Source organism: Rhinoderma darwinii, chromosome 13 (genome assembly GCF_050947455.1).
Source record: "Rhinoderma darwinii isolate aRhiDar2 chromosome 13, aRhiDar2.hap1, whole genome shotgun sequence".
NCBI lineage: Eukaryota > Metazoa > Chordata > Amphibia > Anura > Rhinodermatidae > Rhinoderma > Rhinoderma darwinii.
In genome coordinates this window covers 64298880-64316018 of record NC_134699.1, presented here as the reverse complement: position 1 = coordinate 64316018, position 17139 = coordinate 64298880, and the positions used below count along the sequence as shown (strand labels likewise).

General features: G+C 42.4%; 1 protein-coding gene and 1 long non-coding RNA gene across 3 annotated transcripts in view; one reads left to right on the top strand and one right to left on the bottom strand.

Moving 5' to 3' along the window:
* The first annotated feature begins 2929 nt into the window (after positions 1-2929).
* The window catches only part of LOC142666266 (uncharacterized), a 47011-nt gene continuing 32801 nt past the window's right edge, over positions 2930-17139 (top strand). The window contains exons 1-5 of one of the 2 annotated variants that reach the window (XR_012851654.1): positions 2930-3184; positions 3279-3476; positions 5607-5786; positions 6456-6666; positions 10789-10915. This is a non-coding gene — a long non-coding RNA (uncharacterized LOC142666266). Of the gene's footprint in view, positions 3185-3278; positions 3477-5603; positions 5787-6455; positions 6667-10788; positions 10916-17139 lie in introns of both variants that reach the window. The other variant, XR_012851653.1, reaches the window with a different exon arrangement.
* Positions 3369-12271, bottom strand: LOC142666264 (F-box and WD repeat domain containing protein 10B-like). Its single transcript, XM_075846255.1, has 11 exons — positions 11593-12271; positions 10016-10195; positions 9799-9923; positions 8880-8999; positions 8098-8207; positions 7808-8011; positions 6475-6596; positions 5590-5738; positions 5027-5169; positions 3829-3987; positions 3369-3504 (listed from the first exon to the last, which is right to left on the bottom strand). Exons 1-11 carry the CDS (start codon positions 12101-12103, stop codon positions 3450-3452), a joined length of 1878 nt encoding a protein of 625 aa, XP_075702370.1. The 5' UTR covers positions 12104-12271; the 3' UTR covers positions 3369-3449.

Below are 17139 nucleotides of genomic sequence, written 5' to 3'. Positions count from 1 at the left end.
CCTATATACAAGAATATGACTACTATAATACTGCGCCTATATACAAGAATATAACTACTATAATACTGCTCCTATATACAATAATATAACTACTATAATACTGCTCCCTATATACAAGAATATAACTACTATAATACTGCCCCTATATACAAGAATATGACTACTATAATACTGCCCCTATATACAAGAATATAACTACTATAATACTGCCCCTATATACAGGAATATAACTACTATAATACTGCCTCCTATATACAAGAATATGTCTACTATAATACTGCCCCTATATACAAGAATATAACTACTATATACTGTTCCTATATACAAGAATATAACTACTATAATACTGCCCCCATATACAAGAATATAACTACTATAATACTACCCCCTATATACAAGAATATAACTACTATAATACTGCCCCTATATACAAGAATATAACTACTATAATACTGCTCCTATATACAAGAATATAACTACTATAATACTGCCTCCTATATACAAGAATATAACTACTATAATACTGCCCCTATATACAAGAATATAACTACTATAATACTGCTCCTATATACAAGAATATACCTACTATAATACTGCTCCATATATACAAGAATATAACTACTATAATACTGCTCCTATCTACAAGAATATAACTACTATAATACTGCCCCCTATTCACAAGAATATAACTACTATAATACTACTCCTATATACAAGAATATAACTACTATAATACTGCCCCTATATACAAGAATATAAATACTATAATACTGCCCCCTATATACAAGAATATAACCACTATAATACTGCCTCCTATATACACGAATATAACTACTATAATACTGCTTCTATATACAAGAATATAACTACTATAATACTGCCCCTATATACAAGAATATAACTACTTTAATACTGCTCCAAATACAAGAATATAACTACTATAATACTGCTCCTATATACAAGAATATAACTACTATAATACTGCTCTTATATACAGGAATATAACTACTATAATACTGCTTCTATATACAAGAATATAACTACTATAATACTGCACCCTATATACAAGAATATAACTACTATAATACTGCTCTTATATACAGGAATATAACTACTATAATACTGCCCCTATATACAAGAATATAACTACTATAATTCTGCTCTTATATACAGGAATATAACTACTATAATACTGCCCCTATATACAAGAATATAACTAATATAATACTGCTCTTTATATACAAGAATATAACTACTATAATACTGCTCCTATGTACAATAATATAACTACTATAATACTGCCTCCTATATACAAGAATATAACTACTATAATACTGCCCCCTATATACAAGAATATAACTACTATTGATACTGCTCCTATATACAAGACTATAACTACTATAATACTGCCCCTATATACAAGAATATAACTATAATACTGCTCCTATATACAAGACTATAACTACTATAATACTGCTCCTATATACAGGAATATAACTACTATAATACTGCTCTTATATACAAGACTATAACTACTATAATACTGCTCCTATGTACAAGAGTGTAATTACTATAATACTGCCCCCTATATACAAGAATATAACTACTATAATACTGCTCCTATATACAGGAATATAACTACTATAATACTGCTCCTATATACAAGAATATAACTACTATAATACTGCCCCCTATATACAAGAATATAACTACTATAATACTGCTCCTATGTACAAGAGTGTAATTACTATAATACTGCTCCTATATACAAGAATATAACTACTATAATACTGCGCCTATATACAAGAATATAACTACTATAATACTGCTCCTATATACAATAATATAACTACTATAATACTGCTCCCTATATACAAGAATATAACTACTATAATACTGCCCCTATATACAAGAATATGACTACTATAATACTGCCCCTATATACAAGAATATAACTACTATAATACTGCCCCTATATACAGGAATATAACTACTATAATACTGCCTCCTATATACAAGAATGTCTACTATAATACTGCCCCTATATACAAGAATATAACTACTATATACTGCCCCTATATACAAGAATATAACTACTATAATACTGCCCCCATATACAAGAATATAACTACTATAATACTACCCCCTATATACAAGAATATAACTACTATAATACTGCCCCTATATACAAGAATATAACTACTATAATACTGCTCCTATATACAAGAATATAACTACTATAATACTGCCTCCTATATACAAGATTATAACTACTATAATACTGCTCCTATATACAAGAATATAACTACTATAATACTGCTTCCTATATACAAGAATATAACTACTATAATACTGCTCCTATATACAAGAATATAACTACTATAATACTGCTCCCCTATATACAAGAATATAACGACTATAATACTGCTCCTATATACAAGAATATAACTACTATAATACTGCTCCTATATACAAGAATATAACTACTATAATACTGCCTCTATATACAAGAATATAACTACTATAATACTGCTCCTATATACAAGAATATATCTACTATAATACTGCCTACTATATACAAGAATATAACTACTGTAATACTGCTCCTATATACAAGAATATATCTACTATAATACTGCCTACTATATACAAGAATATAACTACTATAATACTGCTCCTATATACAAGAATATAACTACTATAATACTGGCCCTATATACAAGAATATAACTACTATAATACTGCTCCTATATACAAGAATATAACTACTATAATACTGCCTCCTATATACAAGAATATAACTACTATAATACTGCCCCCTATATACAAGAATATAACTACTACAATACTGCCCCCTATGGATCTAAATGGGTACATTAGATAACATTTCTGGTACCAGACTCCTCTTTTGTCTTCATGGCAGGAGGAGAACTTGTTGTGCTACATTGCAGTGGGCTTCCTTGTCTTGCTGTACGAGGTTTACATGCAGATGGAGGCTTCTTGTAGAATTCTGGTTGCAGATCAATGTATGCAAAACTTCTGCGATAATTTCTTAACTCCGGCCAAGTAGCTGGTTTTAAGGACTCCATATGTAAATCTGCGATTGAATAATGCAGAATATCAGATACGGAGCGCTCTCTGATAGTGGATGTGGTTATGGCTGGCTCATGTAGGTCAGACATAGGTATGATGAGTTATCATTTACTATATTATGCATTAAAATGTTTATTAAATTGAATACAATCTGATACCGTGTGCTTTCTTCATGCTTCTTGCAGACAGACTACGAGCATGATGGGACAGTTGGCTCTTCGTCCCGCGACCGTTGTCCTCTTCATCCTGGTGGTAGAACTTCTTATTGCTGGACCCAACGCGTTTCATTCTCTGGGCACGCACAAAGCTGTATGGCCTCACCCGGATGGGCGCTTCTTGGAACCGCTGTCTTTCTTTTAGGACATTGACTCGTTCTGATGCTTGTGAGTAATCCCATGAAACCTCCTCAAACTGGAAGATCATGATGCTTGTCAGTACATTGATCACCATCCTGGTGTTCAGAAAAACAGGTCAATATACTGTATGAGCTTGATGAAAATGCATGGTTACCCAACACTGAAGAACACTTATGTTATGATATTATATTATCATTTTTCATTGACATGTCTGTAAAAAATATCAATATCAAAACCTGAGAATGACACAAATTTGTAATTTCTATATGGACACTAAGAATAAATACAAAAGCTGCAGTGACCGCAAGCAGAGATCTTGAAATAGTACAAAGTCTGATATTGTCCTATGTCTTGTGCTGGTATACTGTAAAGCTGTTACCTGTTGTCACGAATACACAGTGCGGCCACCGGGTCAGCTTTGCTATTGGCTCTCATCACTCTGAGACAGTCTCCATTGAGGAAATTAAATATACGGATTTTGCCATCAGCGCATCCTGTAATAACCCTAAGGTACATCAACTCCAGACACATCACCTCCCTGCAATAATATGGAGCGTCAATAATCAGTCTACATTGAAACAGAATTTATTGCAACTTTTGCCTTTATACTATGTGAAGGTTTTCTAGGAAGATTATTTGATTATACCGTGGGGGTCAGTTACAAGGGAGTGTAATATGGACGGAAATCCCGGCCGACCGCAGCTCTGATAACCCAAACTAACCGTATCCTAGGATGCTGGTAGGTTGGATCATCAAGCCCGCGAACTGCTTGAATCTGCGCTGTATATATTTTATAGATATCGATACATTTATAAACATACATACATTTAATAATCTGAAGTATTCTGAGTTAATAAGTGGAGGTTTCTCATTGAGGACCCTCATCCATAAGTCAAATTGGCTACAATACGCATCTCTCGCTCTGGAGGGTCCCGCACATCCAGGCATTACACTCACAACCATTGGTTTCATGACCGCTTAAAGGGGTTGTCCAGTCATAAGAAATTGATGGCCTCAGGATAGGCCATCAATATCTGATTGGTTGGGGACAGACTACCGGCAACACTGCTGGCAGCTGTTTTGAAGGGGCCGCGGTGCTCGTACGAGCCTTGCTCCCCCTTCACGGCTGTCCTTGCTCGTACTGTAAATCGCCGACACACATGTAGCAGTAGTTCACAGTATTACAGCCTTCTCCCGTTCAAGTGAATGGTAGAAGGCTGTAATACTGTGAACCGCCACTACAAGTATGTCGGGGATTCACAGTACGAGCAGGTAGGAAATGAACGGGAAGCAGCGATTAGACAAGTGCCGCGGCCAAATTAAAACAGCTGATCGGCGGAGGTGCCAGTAGTCGAAGCCTCACCGATCAGATATCGGTCGACTGATCTATTGATTCCGTCAAAACAACGGTGACAAACAGAAACTTTGCTAATGGTTTCCGTCGCCATTGAGATCAATGGTGATGCAAACGGAAGCTAAGGTTTCCGTTTGCCTTTCCGTTGAGCGGTTAACCCGACGGAAACCCCTCAACGGAAGGGCAGCGCTGATGTGATCTGTAAACTTGAAAGTTCACTTACTTTGGATGCCTGAAGGTCATTAAGCGTTTCTGAAAAGTTCCCACCATGCTCCAGGCAATTGCGTATCCATCAGAACTCCCTGATACCAAGTGCCACTGATCAAACGACAGGCATTTTATAGCTCCCTGGTGACCAGGTAATGTCTAATCAATGGAAAAATACAAAATATCAAGGCATGAAAAACAAATACCAATGTATCAGTTCAATACCAACTAATATACTATACCACCTTTAATGCTACTCCTTGAGGTGTTTTCTGGTTTTATGCATATAGAGCCTAAACCTGGTATAACGAAAATGTCGGCAACTTTTTAATAGTACCAAGATCTCTGCTTGCTCTCAGTTAATTGGAACGTTTCTGCTAGGTGCACAAGCTGTACACCTGTGTCAATTTAGCATGATCCGCCTTTGGATGTAAACACAGTTGTTTACATTTACTGACAGCAAGCAGAGATCTTGGAACACAAGCGGCATAAATCCGGAGAACAACTTAAATTATATTATTTATAAACTGTTACAGGTTGATAACAGAATCAATGGTTGTGTATTCTATTCTCACCCACCTTGATTAATTCAGCAGATTCAACGTGCCAGACTTTGACGAGACCCTTCTCACAGCCGCTCACCACTAACCAGTCCCTCATTTTCACAGCCAGTACCGCGTCCTTATGCTTAAATGTCCGCAGGCATTTCCCGGTGGTGATATCCCACACTATGGTGAACAGAAAACGCAAAATCAATGAAGCTCCATAAAACCACAGTAAGCTGTTTGTTGTTTGTTTGTTTTTTTAGCAATAATTGGTTTAGTTGGGTTCCCCTATGAAGAAAAGTGTTTTCTGGAGTGGACACCCACAATGTAGACGACATAACTGTATAACTATGCATGTGCAGCACTGAAGTGAACCAAAGATGGGATATTAAATTGGAGTGTGTACTTTTGCAACCATTTTTTATTGCTCTAATGCATCTAATATAAAATCTGAATCAAAGTCTGGACTAAAAAAATTACCGCCGTTTGTCAAGAGCTACTATAAATACTTACCGTATGTGTTTCCATGGTGACAGACTACAACAAATCCTGTGTAGTCTGGTCCTGTAATCTTGTGTTCACTCCACTCCCTCTTTTTTTTTTTTTGTTAACCTACAAACAGTAGAAGAGGAGACAGAGTAACACACGACTGCGGGATCGACCGCACAGGGTTTGTTGTCTGTAACCATAGACACATAAATCTGCATAGGAGCTGTAGACTCAAAACGGAAGGATATTTTTAATAAAGACTATTTGCAAAGTTGCGTTGCGTAGATGCATTAGAGCAATAGTGGTTGCAAATGAGGACATAGTCTATAATTATCAAATAAATCTGACACTAAGTTTTTTTTCATCCGTCGTTCATTTTCTAATTGTAACGTGATTTTATTTGTGTCTTAGTTTCCAGGTTCTGTTTCACCTTTTACAAGTCCATCTTTTGCTCCAGAAACCAGCAAATCATCTTGTACATCCAGGCATGTTATGGTCTTCATGTGTCCGTGATATATTCTGAGGCACAGTCCCGTGTGCAAGTCCCACTGCCTGCAAGACAGAACAGAAGTATAGAAGTGTATGTCATAGATCCTCAGCGGACTGCACGGTGATGTCACCTGTAAGTAATAAAAACTTGTCAGGGCAGTGGTGGATTTACACAGAGCATACTGCAGCGGCTACATATTACATCAGCTCTCCATGCACTGACCTATTGCTGAGCATAGGCTTCTATCTGCACAAGCAGAGCTGCAATGTACAGCATGGTGGTGGGACTGAGCAGCAGCCTAAGGGTATGTTCACACGGCCTATTTACGGACGTAATTCGGGCGTTTTGGCCCCGAATTACGTCTGAAAATAGCGCCTCAATAGCGCTGACAAACATCTGCCCATTGAAAGCAATGGGCAGACGTTTGTCTGTTCACACGAGGCGTATATTTACGCGCCGCTGTCAAATGACGGCGCGTAACTAGACGCCCGCGTCAAAGAAGTGACCTGTCACTTCTTTGGCCGTAATTGGAGCCGCTATTCATTGACTCCAATGAATAGCAGCGCTAATTACGGCCGTAATTGACGCGGCGTTCAAGCGCCTGCACATGCCGGTACGGCTGAAATTACGGGGATGTTTTCAGGCTGAAACATCCCCGTAATTTCAGCCGTTACGGACCCCCGCCGTGTGAACATACCCTAAGCCTCAGGGGATTTGACTCTCAGACAATGCAGCTGAAATAGAGTCACTGATCAGAACTTTGCCCTGATGGAGCAGGTATGCAGTGTAAAGCATGGGAGCATAGCAGTAACCCAAGTTTCTGATGAGAGGTGATGGATTTCACACTAAAAAAAATAACTAGCAGGGAAGCTTTAACCAGTGGTTAGCGGTTTATAGGGAATTGCATGCATTGCCACCACCATTCATTCTCGCCTGAATAAGGCGGCCACCTCACCAGGCAGGACGGGGATCAGGGGTGCTCCTTTCTCGAAATAGGTGAGAGTCCCAGAGCTGGCACCTGCCTCTCGGACATTTGTCATATCCCTTGATAAATGTTGTCTTTGGGAATATCCCTTCAATGCATCTATGAATACAAGCCACAGGGTGCTACTTACCCGCTGGTTTATCCCTCTCCAATCTACAAACTGCTCTCATGTAAATGACACTACTCTCTTGGCTAAATGGCAAAGGGACCACGTGGCCGCCTTCCACGACACCTGGCGTTACTGAACCTCTGCATTACTTTAGTAGTTAATTCGTTGGTTTGTCATACCTGATACTGAGATCAAACCCTCCACTGAATACGAAGCCCCTCTCCTCACACAGTCTCACCACACGGATGCTCCCGGCATGTCCTTGAATCAGGGGTGGGATTTGTGCCATGTCTGCCACATCGTATAGCTTAACTTTGCGATCTCTTGAGCCAACAGCGACCAACCGTCCCCCGTCAAAATGGATCACTCTGTGCGGGTCACCCCTAAAATAAAAAACAATTATTAAAAGCAGGCTAAAATACTGACCCCTACCCCCCCAGGTCCCATGCTATTCCGAATTGTCACTTACTGTCCTGTAAGAATGAGAACATTATATGATCCACAGAAAAGATTCCTCTCCTCCAGGGACACGGTTTGGGTCTCTATATCTGTATATGCTGCTTCCAAACATTCTCCGGACTACGGAAAATAAAATATTACATAAAGATTATAATATGATACTGTGATTACAATCATCACATGGGTGTAAAATCAGCATAATCCTCTCCTAAAATAATCTGTGATACTGGGGGACCTTGCTCCTTCCAGTATGTGACCTTCACTTGCCACCATCCTCACATCATCTGAATGGAGCCTGAAATACTCTGTGCTCCTAGGGACCCTTCTCCTTTCACTACGTGAATTTCAGTATGTGACCTACCATTTGTCACATCCTACTCCTCACATCATCTGAGCTGCCCCTGAAGTACTCTGTGCTGCTAGGGACCCATCTACTTTAACTATGTAACTCCTAAGTTCCCCATACACTTTTAAAAGCTGCTATTCTTCCCAACTTACCCACGCTCAGCACATGGGTTGTCAAGACGAGAACGTGTCTTCCCTCCCGTGGGAATAATTAATCTGGCATGTTGAGATCCTTCTTTCCCCCGACCTCTTCTGTCGGGGAAGGATCGGGACACCCCATACACATTAGAGAGTCATCTGGTCCTGCCAAAATCAGCAGGTTCGGACAATTTTAGTCTGTCTGTCTCCCCCAAAGATCTTACTCGTCTCCTGAAATAATCTGCGTTTCTGAGAGCTAGGTGGTTGAAGGAGCAACGTCTAAATCTGTGACTTCCCAGACATTCCCACCTTTATTTCTTGGTAGTACTTTTCAAGCCTCGGTAAAGCATTGCCATTTTCACCAATTTTCGGTACCGGTACTGGTAGGATTTTGGCATATGAAACGCTCACCCCCTTATATGAAGTTCCCTGTAAAAAAAAAAAAATGTAAATAGTCAAATTCCAGGAGAGTCTTGCAAATATGCTTGGATGCTGCCACATGTTTCAGTTGTTAGATTAGGTTATTAGGTCCGACAACTCTGTCCTCTGTAATGTGCTGATGTCAAGAGGAGAGAAGTGAGAGAGCCAAAAAGAAACCCTGTCCATGTACGTTGGTGAGATCACCAGGAATATCAATCAAGATTTAAAGTCCTATTACACGGCCCGATATGGACTGTGAAAACGAGCGTCAATCAACGAGACAGCTCGTTGATCGGCGCTCGTTTGCTCCTCCCACAAGGAGCAATGCTTGATCATGTATGGGGATGAGCGATCGTTAGTACGATCGCTCGTCGTCATACATTTCATCACGTCGGCAGCACGTTGCCCTGTTTACACAGATGTGCTGCTGACAACGATAATATTTATTGCTGCATAAACTAGCAGATCAACCTATGAGCCCGATCATTGGCCCATGTGAAAGGGCCTTTGTTTCAGCTTCTGGCAGAGTTCTCCTATAAATGTGTAGTACAGACAATCCCAGTTCATATGCCTTAGTAGGGCACATGGATGTTATAGAGAGGGGTGCTCTGCCCAGCACCCCTTCTATAGGCCAGAACAGAGAGAAGCTCCCATTCTGACGAACTTAAGCTGTCTTTTTAAATGACCGCTATGTAATACTATGTAGGGGAAATGTCTAGCCTGCTGCGGCAAGTTAAGCTATTTCAGACGGACTCTGATGAGACGACCCTTTAAACACTGACAATAGACCTGGTTGTAGTTCATGTACCTGCAGGATCATTGCTTCATTCCTCACAACTGTCTCGGCCTCGAGGTCCAGGAGAAGGTCCTTTGTCAGGTAGCACCAGTGATGAGACACAAAGAGACAGCTGAAGAGCTTCTTCTTCAAGTATCCTACAAGGAAAGGGGAAGAGCGTCTTGATGTAAGCGACGGCAACCGATCATGTGTTGGAAAATAATAAGTGGTGGATTTGAAGTAGACATACCTAGAATTTTTTTGGAGAGATGCACTGGGAGGCAACGAATGAAGTCTTTGTATTTCCTAACGCCGGATGTTGACTGGAAGGAAGTAGTGACCACCATAAGAGATGGGTCGTCTTGTGTGGGTTCTCGTGTTTTACCAGATTCCTTCATCTTGGACTTTTCCTCATGTGATTCTTGTTGTTCTAGAGGAAGAAATATGAAAATGCCTCAGCTTGGAAAGTTATTGGTTAATGCAATGCAGCAATCCTTTATTTTTAAAACCATTTAAAACTAATTTCATAATATATCTTAATAGGGGTCAGAGCTCTGTTTGTTACATAGCTCCAAATACCCTGCTTCCCTTCACACAGCCATAGAGTTACATGGTAACATTCTGGCAGCCTGCAGTCACCACTAGGGGGAGCTCACTGCATATGGCTATATACAACTCCCATAGAGTTACATGATGATATTCTGCTGCCTGCAGCCACCACTAGGGGGAGCTCCCTGCAGACAGACATACATACAGCTCCCATAGAGATACATGATTAAATTCTGCTGCTTGCAGCCACCACTAGGTGGAGCTCTCTGTAGACAGATGTACACAGCTCTCGTAATGATAAATAATAACAGTCCAGCTGCCTTGCACCGCTTCCATGGAGGGGGGTGGGGTGATTTCTGGGTCAATACTAAGTGCACCTCTGGGGTTATCAGACTTTTTGTAATATCAGATGCAGGATTACATGAATTTTAATGTGATCACATTTGTCTAAAGGGTCTTTAATATTTTTGACAGATGCAGAGAAGAGAACTGAGAGCCGAGTGAAAAACGAGTGAAAGCAGGTCTCTCAAGGGAAACGGATTAAAGATTTATGAAGCAATTTCCAGGAGCACTGATGGCATCGTATAGACGCAGGTTCCAGGTAGGGGAACTGATCACTTTTCATTCCTTTAGATCATGTTGCTTTAACTGAGAGTATTTTTTCAGCTGCTTTCAAAGGGCAAAACTAATGATTTCCTTTGTCAACTCTTCAGAGAAAACGGCCTCTGATTTCCAGCCGTTTTTTAAGCTAAAAACGTTTTCTTAGACTTTTTTTTTTCTAGACTTTTTTTTGGAGCTGCTTTACTATTAACACTATGAAAAAACGCTTAAAAAACCGTCTCAAGAAGTGACATGCTCCTTTTTCCGCTTCAGGTTTTTTTTTTCAACGCGCCGTTTTTAAAACGGCAAAAATAAAACATCCCGTCTGAACAGAACAACGTTTTTCCCATTGAATTTAATGGCCAGATGTATGTAGGCGTCCAGCTACCATTTTTTTCCAGGCGTATTTCAAGGTTTTTACGCTTGACATACGCCTGAAAACTCTGCGTGTAAACATACCCTAATACCGCAAAGGCTAGTGCAAGATACCGTGACATGAATAGGAAAACATCAAGTACATGTGTTTATATATTTTTTATGAAGAAAAAAAAAAAGTTTTCAAACTAATGAAAATAAATTCTATAAACAAAAAAAAAAAAAAAAGCTTTTATCGATTCTCGTCATGTGACTCGCTTTATGGCACTAGACTAACATGTAAGAGACTGGTCTATTTATTACCTGCTTCTTGCCCCTCCTGGGCAATGAGTACATGGATTAAGTTGGCAGCACTTTGCAGCAGGTGGGTGCTGCACATCTGTAGGAGATGCAGCGTATAGTTCACTTTGGTCCAATAAGATCCAATCCGAAACCATTCCCAAGTCTCCGTCATAAATTGGTGCAACATGTGCTTGTTTAGTGCCCGGTCTGAGCCGCTGGTACTGAAGTCCTGTGCCAGGCTTGGGTTAATCCTTGATCGACTGTATGTATAGTCTTTGCCGAGAGCTGGCTCCAGTACTCTCTCCATATAAACCAGCAAGTCCAGGCTCTTGAGTCGCCTGATCACCCCAAATAGGAACTTTCTTTGGGAGCTGTGCCCGGCCCTTATAAACAGTTCCTTGGTGACAACGACTTTGGTGCCCAGTACGCATGTCTCACACACTTGGCAAAGTGGCATTCGTGAAGGCTGGTTCTCACAGCGGAGATCTGGGGCACATTGCAGCTTGAACTCTGATATCTCCATGGTTTCCATTGTCCCACCAAAAGATCAACAGACTTTTTATAATTATAAAAAAAAAAAATAGGATAAATAATTGCATGGTTTTTACTATTGTATGGGCAGGAGCTGATTGGTGCCCATTCTGCCCATTAAAATCAGCGTCTAGATCTGGCTCTTACTGACCGATTCAATCTCCGGGCAGCTGCTGTTTGCAGAAATGTCACCCTATTGTTGATGCCTCCAAGGAGACCGAGCAGATACTGCAATTATCCTACAATAGGCACCCTGCCCGAGCAAGTGCTGTAAGTATTGTAGTAGACTAGCAGACGACGTGATGTCATTACCCTTATGCAGGCACAGGAATTTTACAAAGAACAGCGCTTCCTGCAAAGAAACCGGCAGTGGTAATGGACAGACAGACAATCAATAAGTATAGGCTCTGTCACCACATTATAAGTGCCCTGTCTCCTACATAATGTGATCGGCGCTGGAATGTAGATAACAAGTGTTTTTTATTTAGAAAAACTATCAATTTTGACGGAGTTATGACTTTTTAGATTTATGCTAATGACTTTCTTAATAGAAAACTGGGCGTGTTTTTACTTTTTGACCAAGTGGGCCTTGTGGAGAGAAGTGTTTGACGCTGACACTTTTTTTTTTTTTGTTAGTCTCCCCACTTTTTCTTTGTCTTCCCTACTTTCTCTTTTTTTCTACCCCTCTGCTTTTCCCTCCTCCTCCTCCTCCTTACACTCCTCACTCCCTATTCTTGTAATACACTTTTTTCTTTTTTTTTTACCCTCAATCAAATTCCCATTCTCCATTTCCTTGAAACTTTTTTTTTTTTTTCCATATAAACAATTACCTTTATTACCAATGGTTTATTTAGTTCCGAAATACAAAATATACATGTAATCCAATACTTAAAAATACATAACGATGTGTTTTCAGTTGTATGTAAGCTCCATTTTTGGAGTACTGTCAATATCCAAAAGAGGGGACACAAAGTACCGCAGAAAGATCTCACACCTTGTAGGTCTTTAGGCCTTAATTAAAGAGGCTCTGTCACCAGATTGTGCAACCCCTATCTGCTATTGCAGCAGATCGGCGCTGCAATGTAGATTACAGTAACGTTTTTATTTTTTAAAAACGAGCATTTTTGGCCAAGTTATGACCATTTTCGTATTTATGCAAATGAGGCTTGCAAAACTACAACTGGGCGTGTTGAAAAGTAAAAGTACAACTGGGCGTGTATTATGTGCGTACATCGGGGCGTGTTTACTACTTTTACTAGCTGGGCGTTGTGTATAGAAGTGTCATCCACTTCTCTTCACAACGCCCAGCTTCTGGCAGTGCACAGACACACAGCGTGTTCTCGAGAGATCACGCTGTGACGTCACTCACAGGTCCTGCATCGTGTCGGCACCAGAGGCTTCAGATGATTCTGCAGCAGCATCGGTGTTTGCAGGTAAGTCGATGTAGCTACTTACCTGCAAATGCTGATGCTGCTGCAGAATCAACTGTAGCCTCTGGTGCCGACACGATGCAGGACCTGTGAGTGACGTCACAGATCTGCACTGCCAGAAGCTGGGCGTTCTGAAGAGAAGTGGATGATACTTCTCATCACAACGCCCAGCTAGTAAAAGTAGTAAACACGCCCCGATGTACGATGTACGCACATAATACACGCCCAGTTGTACTTTTACTTTTCAACACGCCCAGTTGTACTTTTGCAAGCCTCATTTGCATAAATACGAAAATGGTCATAACTTGGCCAAAAATGCTCGTTTTTTAAAAATAAAAACGTTACTGTAATCTACATTGCAGCGCCTATCTGCTGCAATAGCAGATAGGGGCTGCAAAATCTGGTGACAGAGCCTCTTTAAGCAATTTTTTTCCATTTTTCCGTCGTTGCATTCAAAAAAACTTGTAACTTTTTTTTATTTTTCTGTCGACATAGCTGTATGAGGACTTGGTTTTTGCGGGGCAAGTTGTATTTTTTTAATGGCACCATTTTGGGGTACGTATCATTTATTGACTAACTGAAATTGCGATATTCCTTGCTTATTAAATTTACATTGTTCACCGTATGATATAAATAACATAACTTTATTCTGCAGGTCGTTCCGATAATAGTGATACCAAAATCTATACAGGTAGGGAGCCCCCTACCGTTAAAACCACTTAGATACCTTGGTCGCTATTGACCATGGCATCCAAGGGGTTAAACAGGCAGGATCGATAAGAATTTCTATCCTGTCGCTTGAGCAGGTGCCCGTCTGTCTTTAGACAGTCCGACACCCGTGCCAGGCTTATGTCAGGGTGAGGTGTGAAGAGAAGTGGGTAAAGTAGTCTGGCCAGGCGATCTTCTTGTTCAGCCTGCATTATTAATCGGATTTTCTTAATTGATATTTAGGTGGAGTGCCTCTTTCAGCCACTGGAAATGTAGACTTATTCAGTGGTCCCACCTATGTAAATGCAAAACCTCATGGCCTCAGCTGTGATCTTCTATGAAGGGAATATGTAAGAATGTAGAGAAAAGCATCATGGGTTGCGTTTTCATGCCCCAATGAAAGTTACCATGATAACAAAACACTATTCCCCTCTTCCAGCTGCAAACGCATGCACCCGCAGCCGAGCAGAGCGTTCATGAGTACGGGGTAGTCAGGAGGAATAGCTGTTGTAAATGTATGGGCACCTGTACGGGGGAGGTGGGAGGAATAGCTGTTGTAAGTGTATGGGCACCTGTACGGGGGGAGGTGGGAGGAATAGCTGTTGTAAGTGTATGGGCACCTGTACGGGGGGAGGTGGGAGGAATAGCTGTTGTAAGTGTATGGGCACCTGTACGGGGGGAGGTGGGAGGAATAGCTGTTGTAAATGTATGGGCACCTGTACGGGGGGAGGTGGGAGGAATAGCTGTTGTAAGTGTATGGGCACCTGTACGGGGGGAGGTGGGAGGAATAGCTGTTGTAAGTGTATGGGCACCTGTACGGGGGGAGGTGGGAGGAATAGCTGTTGTAAGTGTATGGGCACCTGTACGGGGGGAGGTGGGAGGAATAGCTGTTGTAAGTGTATGGGCACCTGTACGGGGGGAGGTGGGAGGAATAGCTGTTGTAAGTGTATGGGCACCTGTACGGGGGGAGGTGGGAGGAATAGCTGTTGTAAATGTATGGGCACCTGTACGGGGGGAGGTGGGAGGAATAGCTGTTGTAAGTGTATGGGCACCTGTACGGGGGGAGGTGGCAGGAATAGCTGTTGTAAGTGTATGGGCACCTGTACGGGGGGAGGTGGGAGGAATAGCTGTTGTAAGTGTATGGGCACCTGTACGGGGGGAGGTGGGAGGAATAGCTGTTGTAAGTGTATGGGCACCTGTACGGGGGGAGGTGGGAGGAATAGCTGTTGTAAATGTATGGGCACCTGTACGGGGGGAGGTGGGAGGAATAGCTGTTGTAAGTGTATGGGCACCTGTACGGGGGGAGGTGGCAGGAATAGCTGTTGTAAGTGTATGGGCACCTGTACGGGGGGATGTGGGAGGAATAGCTGTTGTAAGTGTATGGGCACCTGTACGGGGGGAGGTGGGAGGAATAGCTGTTGTAAGTGTATGGGCACCTGTACGGTGGGAGGTGGGAGGAATAGCTGTTGTAAGTGTATGGGCACCTGTACGGGGGGAGGTGGGAGGAATAGCTGTTGTAAGTGTATGGGCACCTGTACGGGGGGAGGTGGGAGGAATAGCTGTTGTAAATGTATGGGCACCTGTACGGGGGGAGGTGGGAGGAATAGCTGTTGTAAATGTATGGGCACCTGTACGGGGGGAGGTGGGAGGAATAGCTGTTGTAAATGTATGGGCACCTGTACGGGGGGAGGTGGGAGGAATAGCTGTTGTAAGTGTATGGGCACCTGTACGGGGGGAGGTGGCAGGAATAGCTGTTGTAAGTGTATGGGCACCTGTACGGGGGGATGTGGGAGGAATAGCTGTTGTAAGTGTATGGGCACCTGTACGGGGGGAGGTGGGAGGAATAGCTGTTGTAAGTGTATGGGCACCTGTACGGGGGGAGGTGGGAGGAATAGCTGTTGTAAGTGTATGGGCACCTGTACGGGGGGAGGTGGGAGGAATAGCTGTTCTAAATGTATGGGCACCTGTACGGGGGGAGGTGGGAGGAATAGCTGTTCTAAATGTATGGGCACCTGTACGGGGGGAGGTGGGAGGAATAGCTGTTGTAAGTGTATGGGCACCTGTACGGGGGGAGGTGGCAGGAATAGCTGTTGTAAGTGTATGGGCACCTGTACGGGGGGAGGTGGCAGGAATAGCTGTTGTAAGTGTATGGGCACCTGTACGGGGGGATGTGGGAGGAATAGCTGTTGTAAGTGTATGGGCACCTGTACGGGGGGAGGTGGGAGGAATAGCTGTTGTAAGTGTATGGGCACCTGTACGGGGGGAGGTGGGAGGAATAGCTGTTGTAAGTGTATGGGCACCTGTACGGGGGGAGGTGGGAGGAATAGCTGTTGTAAGTGTATGGGCACCTGTACGGGGGGATGTGGGAGGAATAGCTGTTGTAAGTGTATGGGCACCTGTACGGGGGGAGGTGGGAGGAATAGCTGTTGTAAGTGTATGGGCACCTGTACGGGGGGAGGTGGGAGGAATAGCTGTTGTAAGTGTATGGGCACCTGTACGGGGGGAGGTGGGAGGAATAGCTGTTGTAAATGTATGGGCACCTGTACGGGGGGAGGTGGGAGGAATAGCTGTTGTAAGTGTATGGGCACCTGTACGGGGGGAGGTGGGAGGAATAGCTGTTGTAAGTGTATGGGCACCTGTACGGGGGGAGGTGGGAGGAATAGCTGTTGTAAGTGTATGGGCACCTGTACGGGGGGAGGTGGGAGGAATAGCTGTTGTAAATGTATGGGCACCTGTACGGGGGGAGGTGGCAGGAATAGCTGTTGTAAGTGTATGGGCACCTGTACGGGGGGATGTGGGAGGAATAGCTGTTGTAAGTGTATGGGCACCTGTACGGGGGGAGGTGGGAGGAATAGCTGTTGTAAGTGTATGGGCACCTGTACGGGGGGAGGTGGGAGGA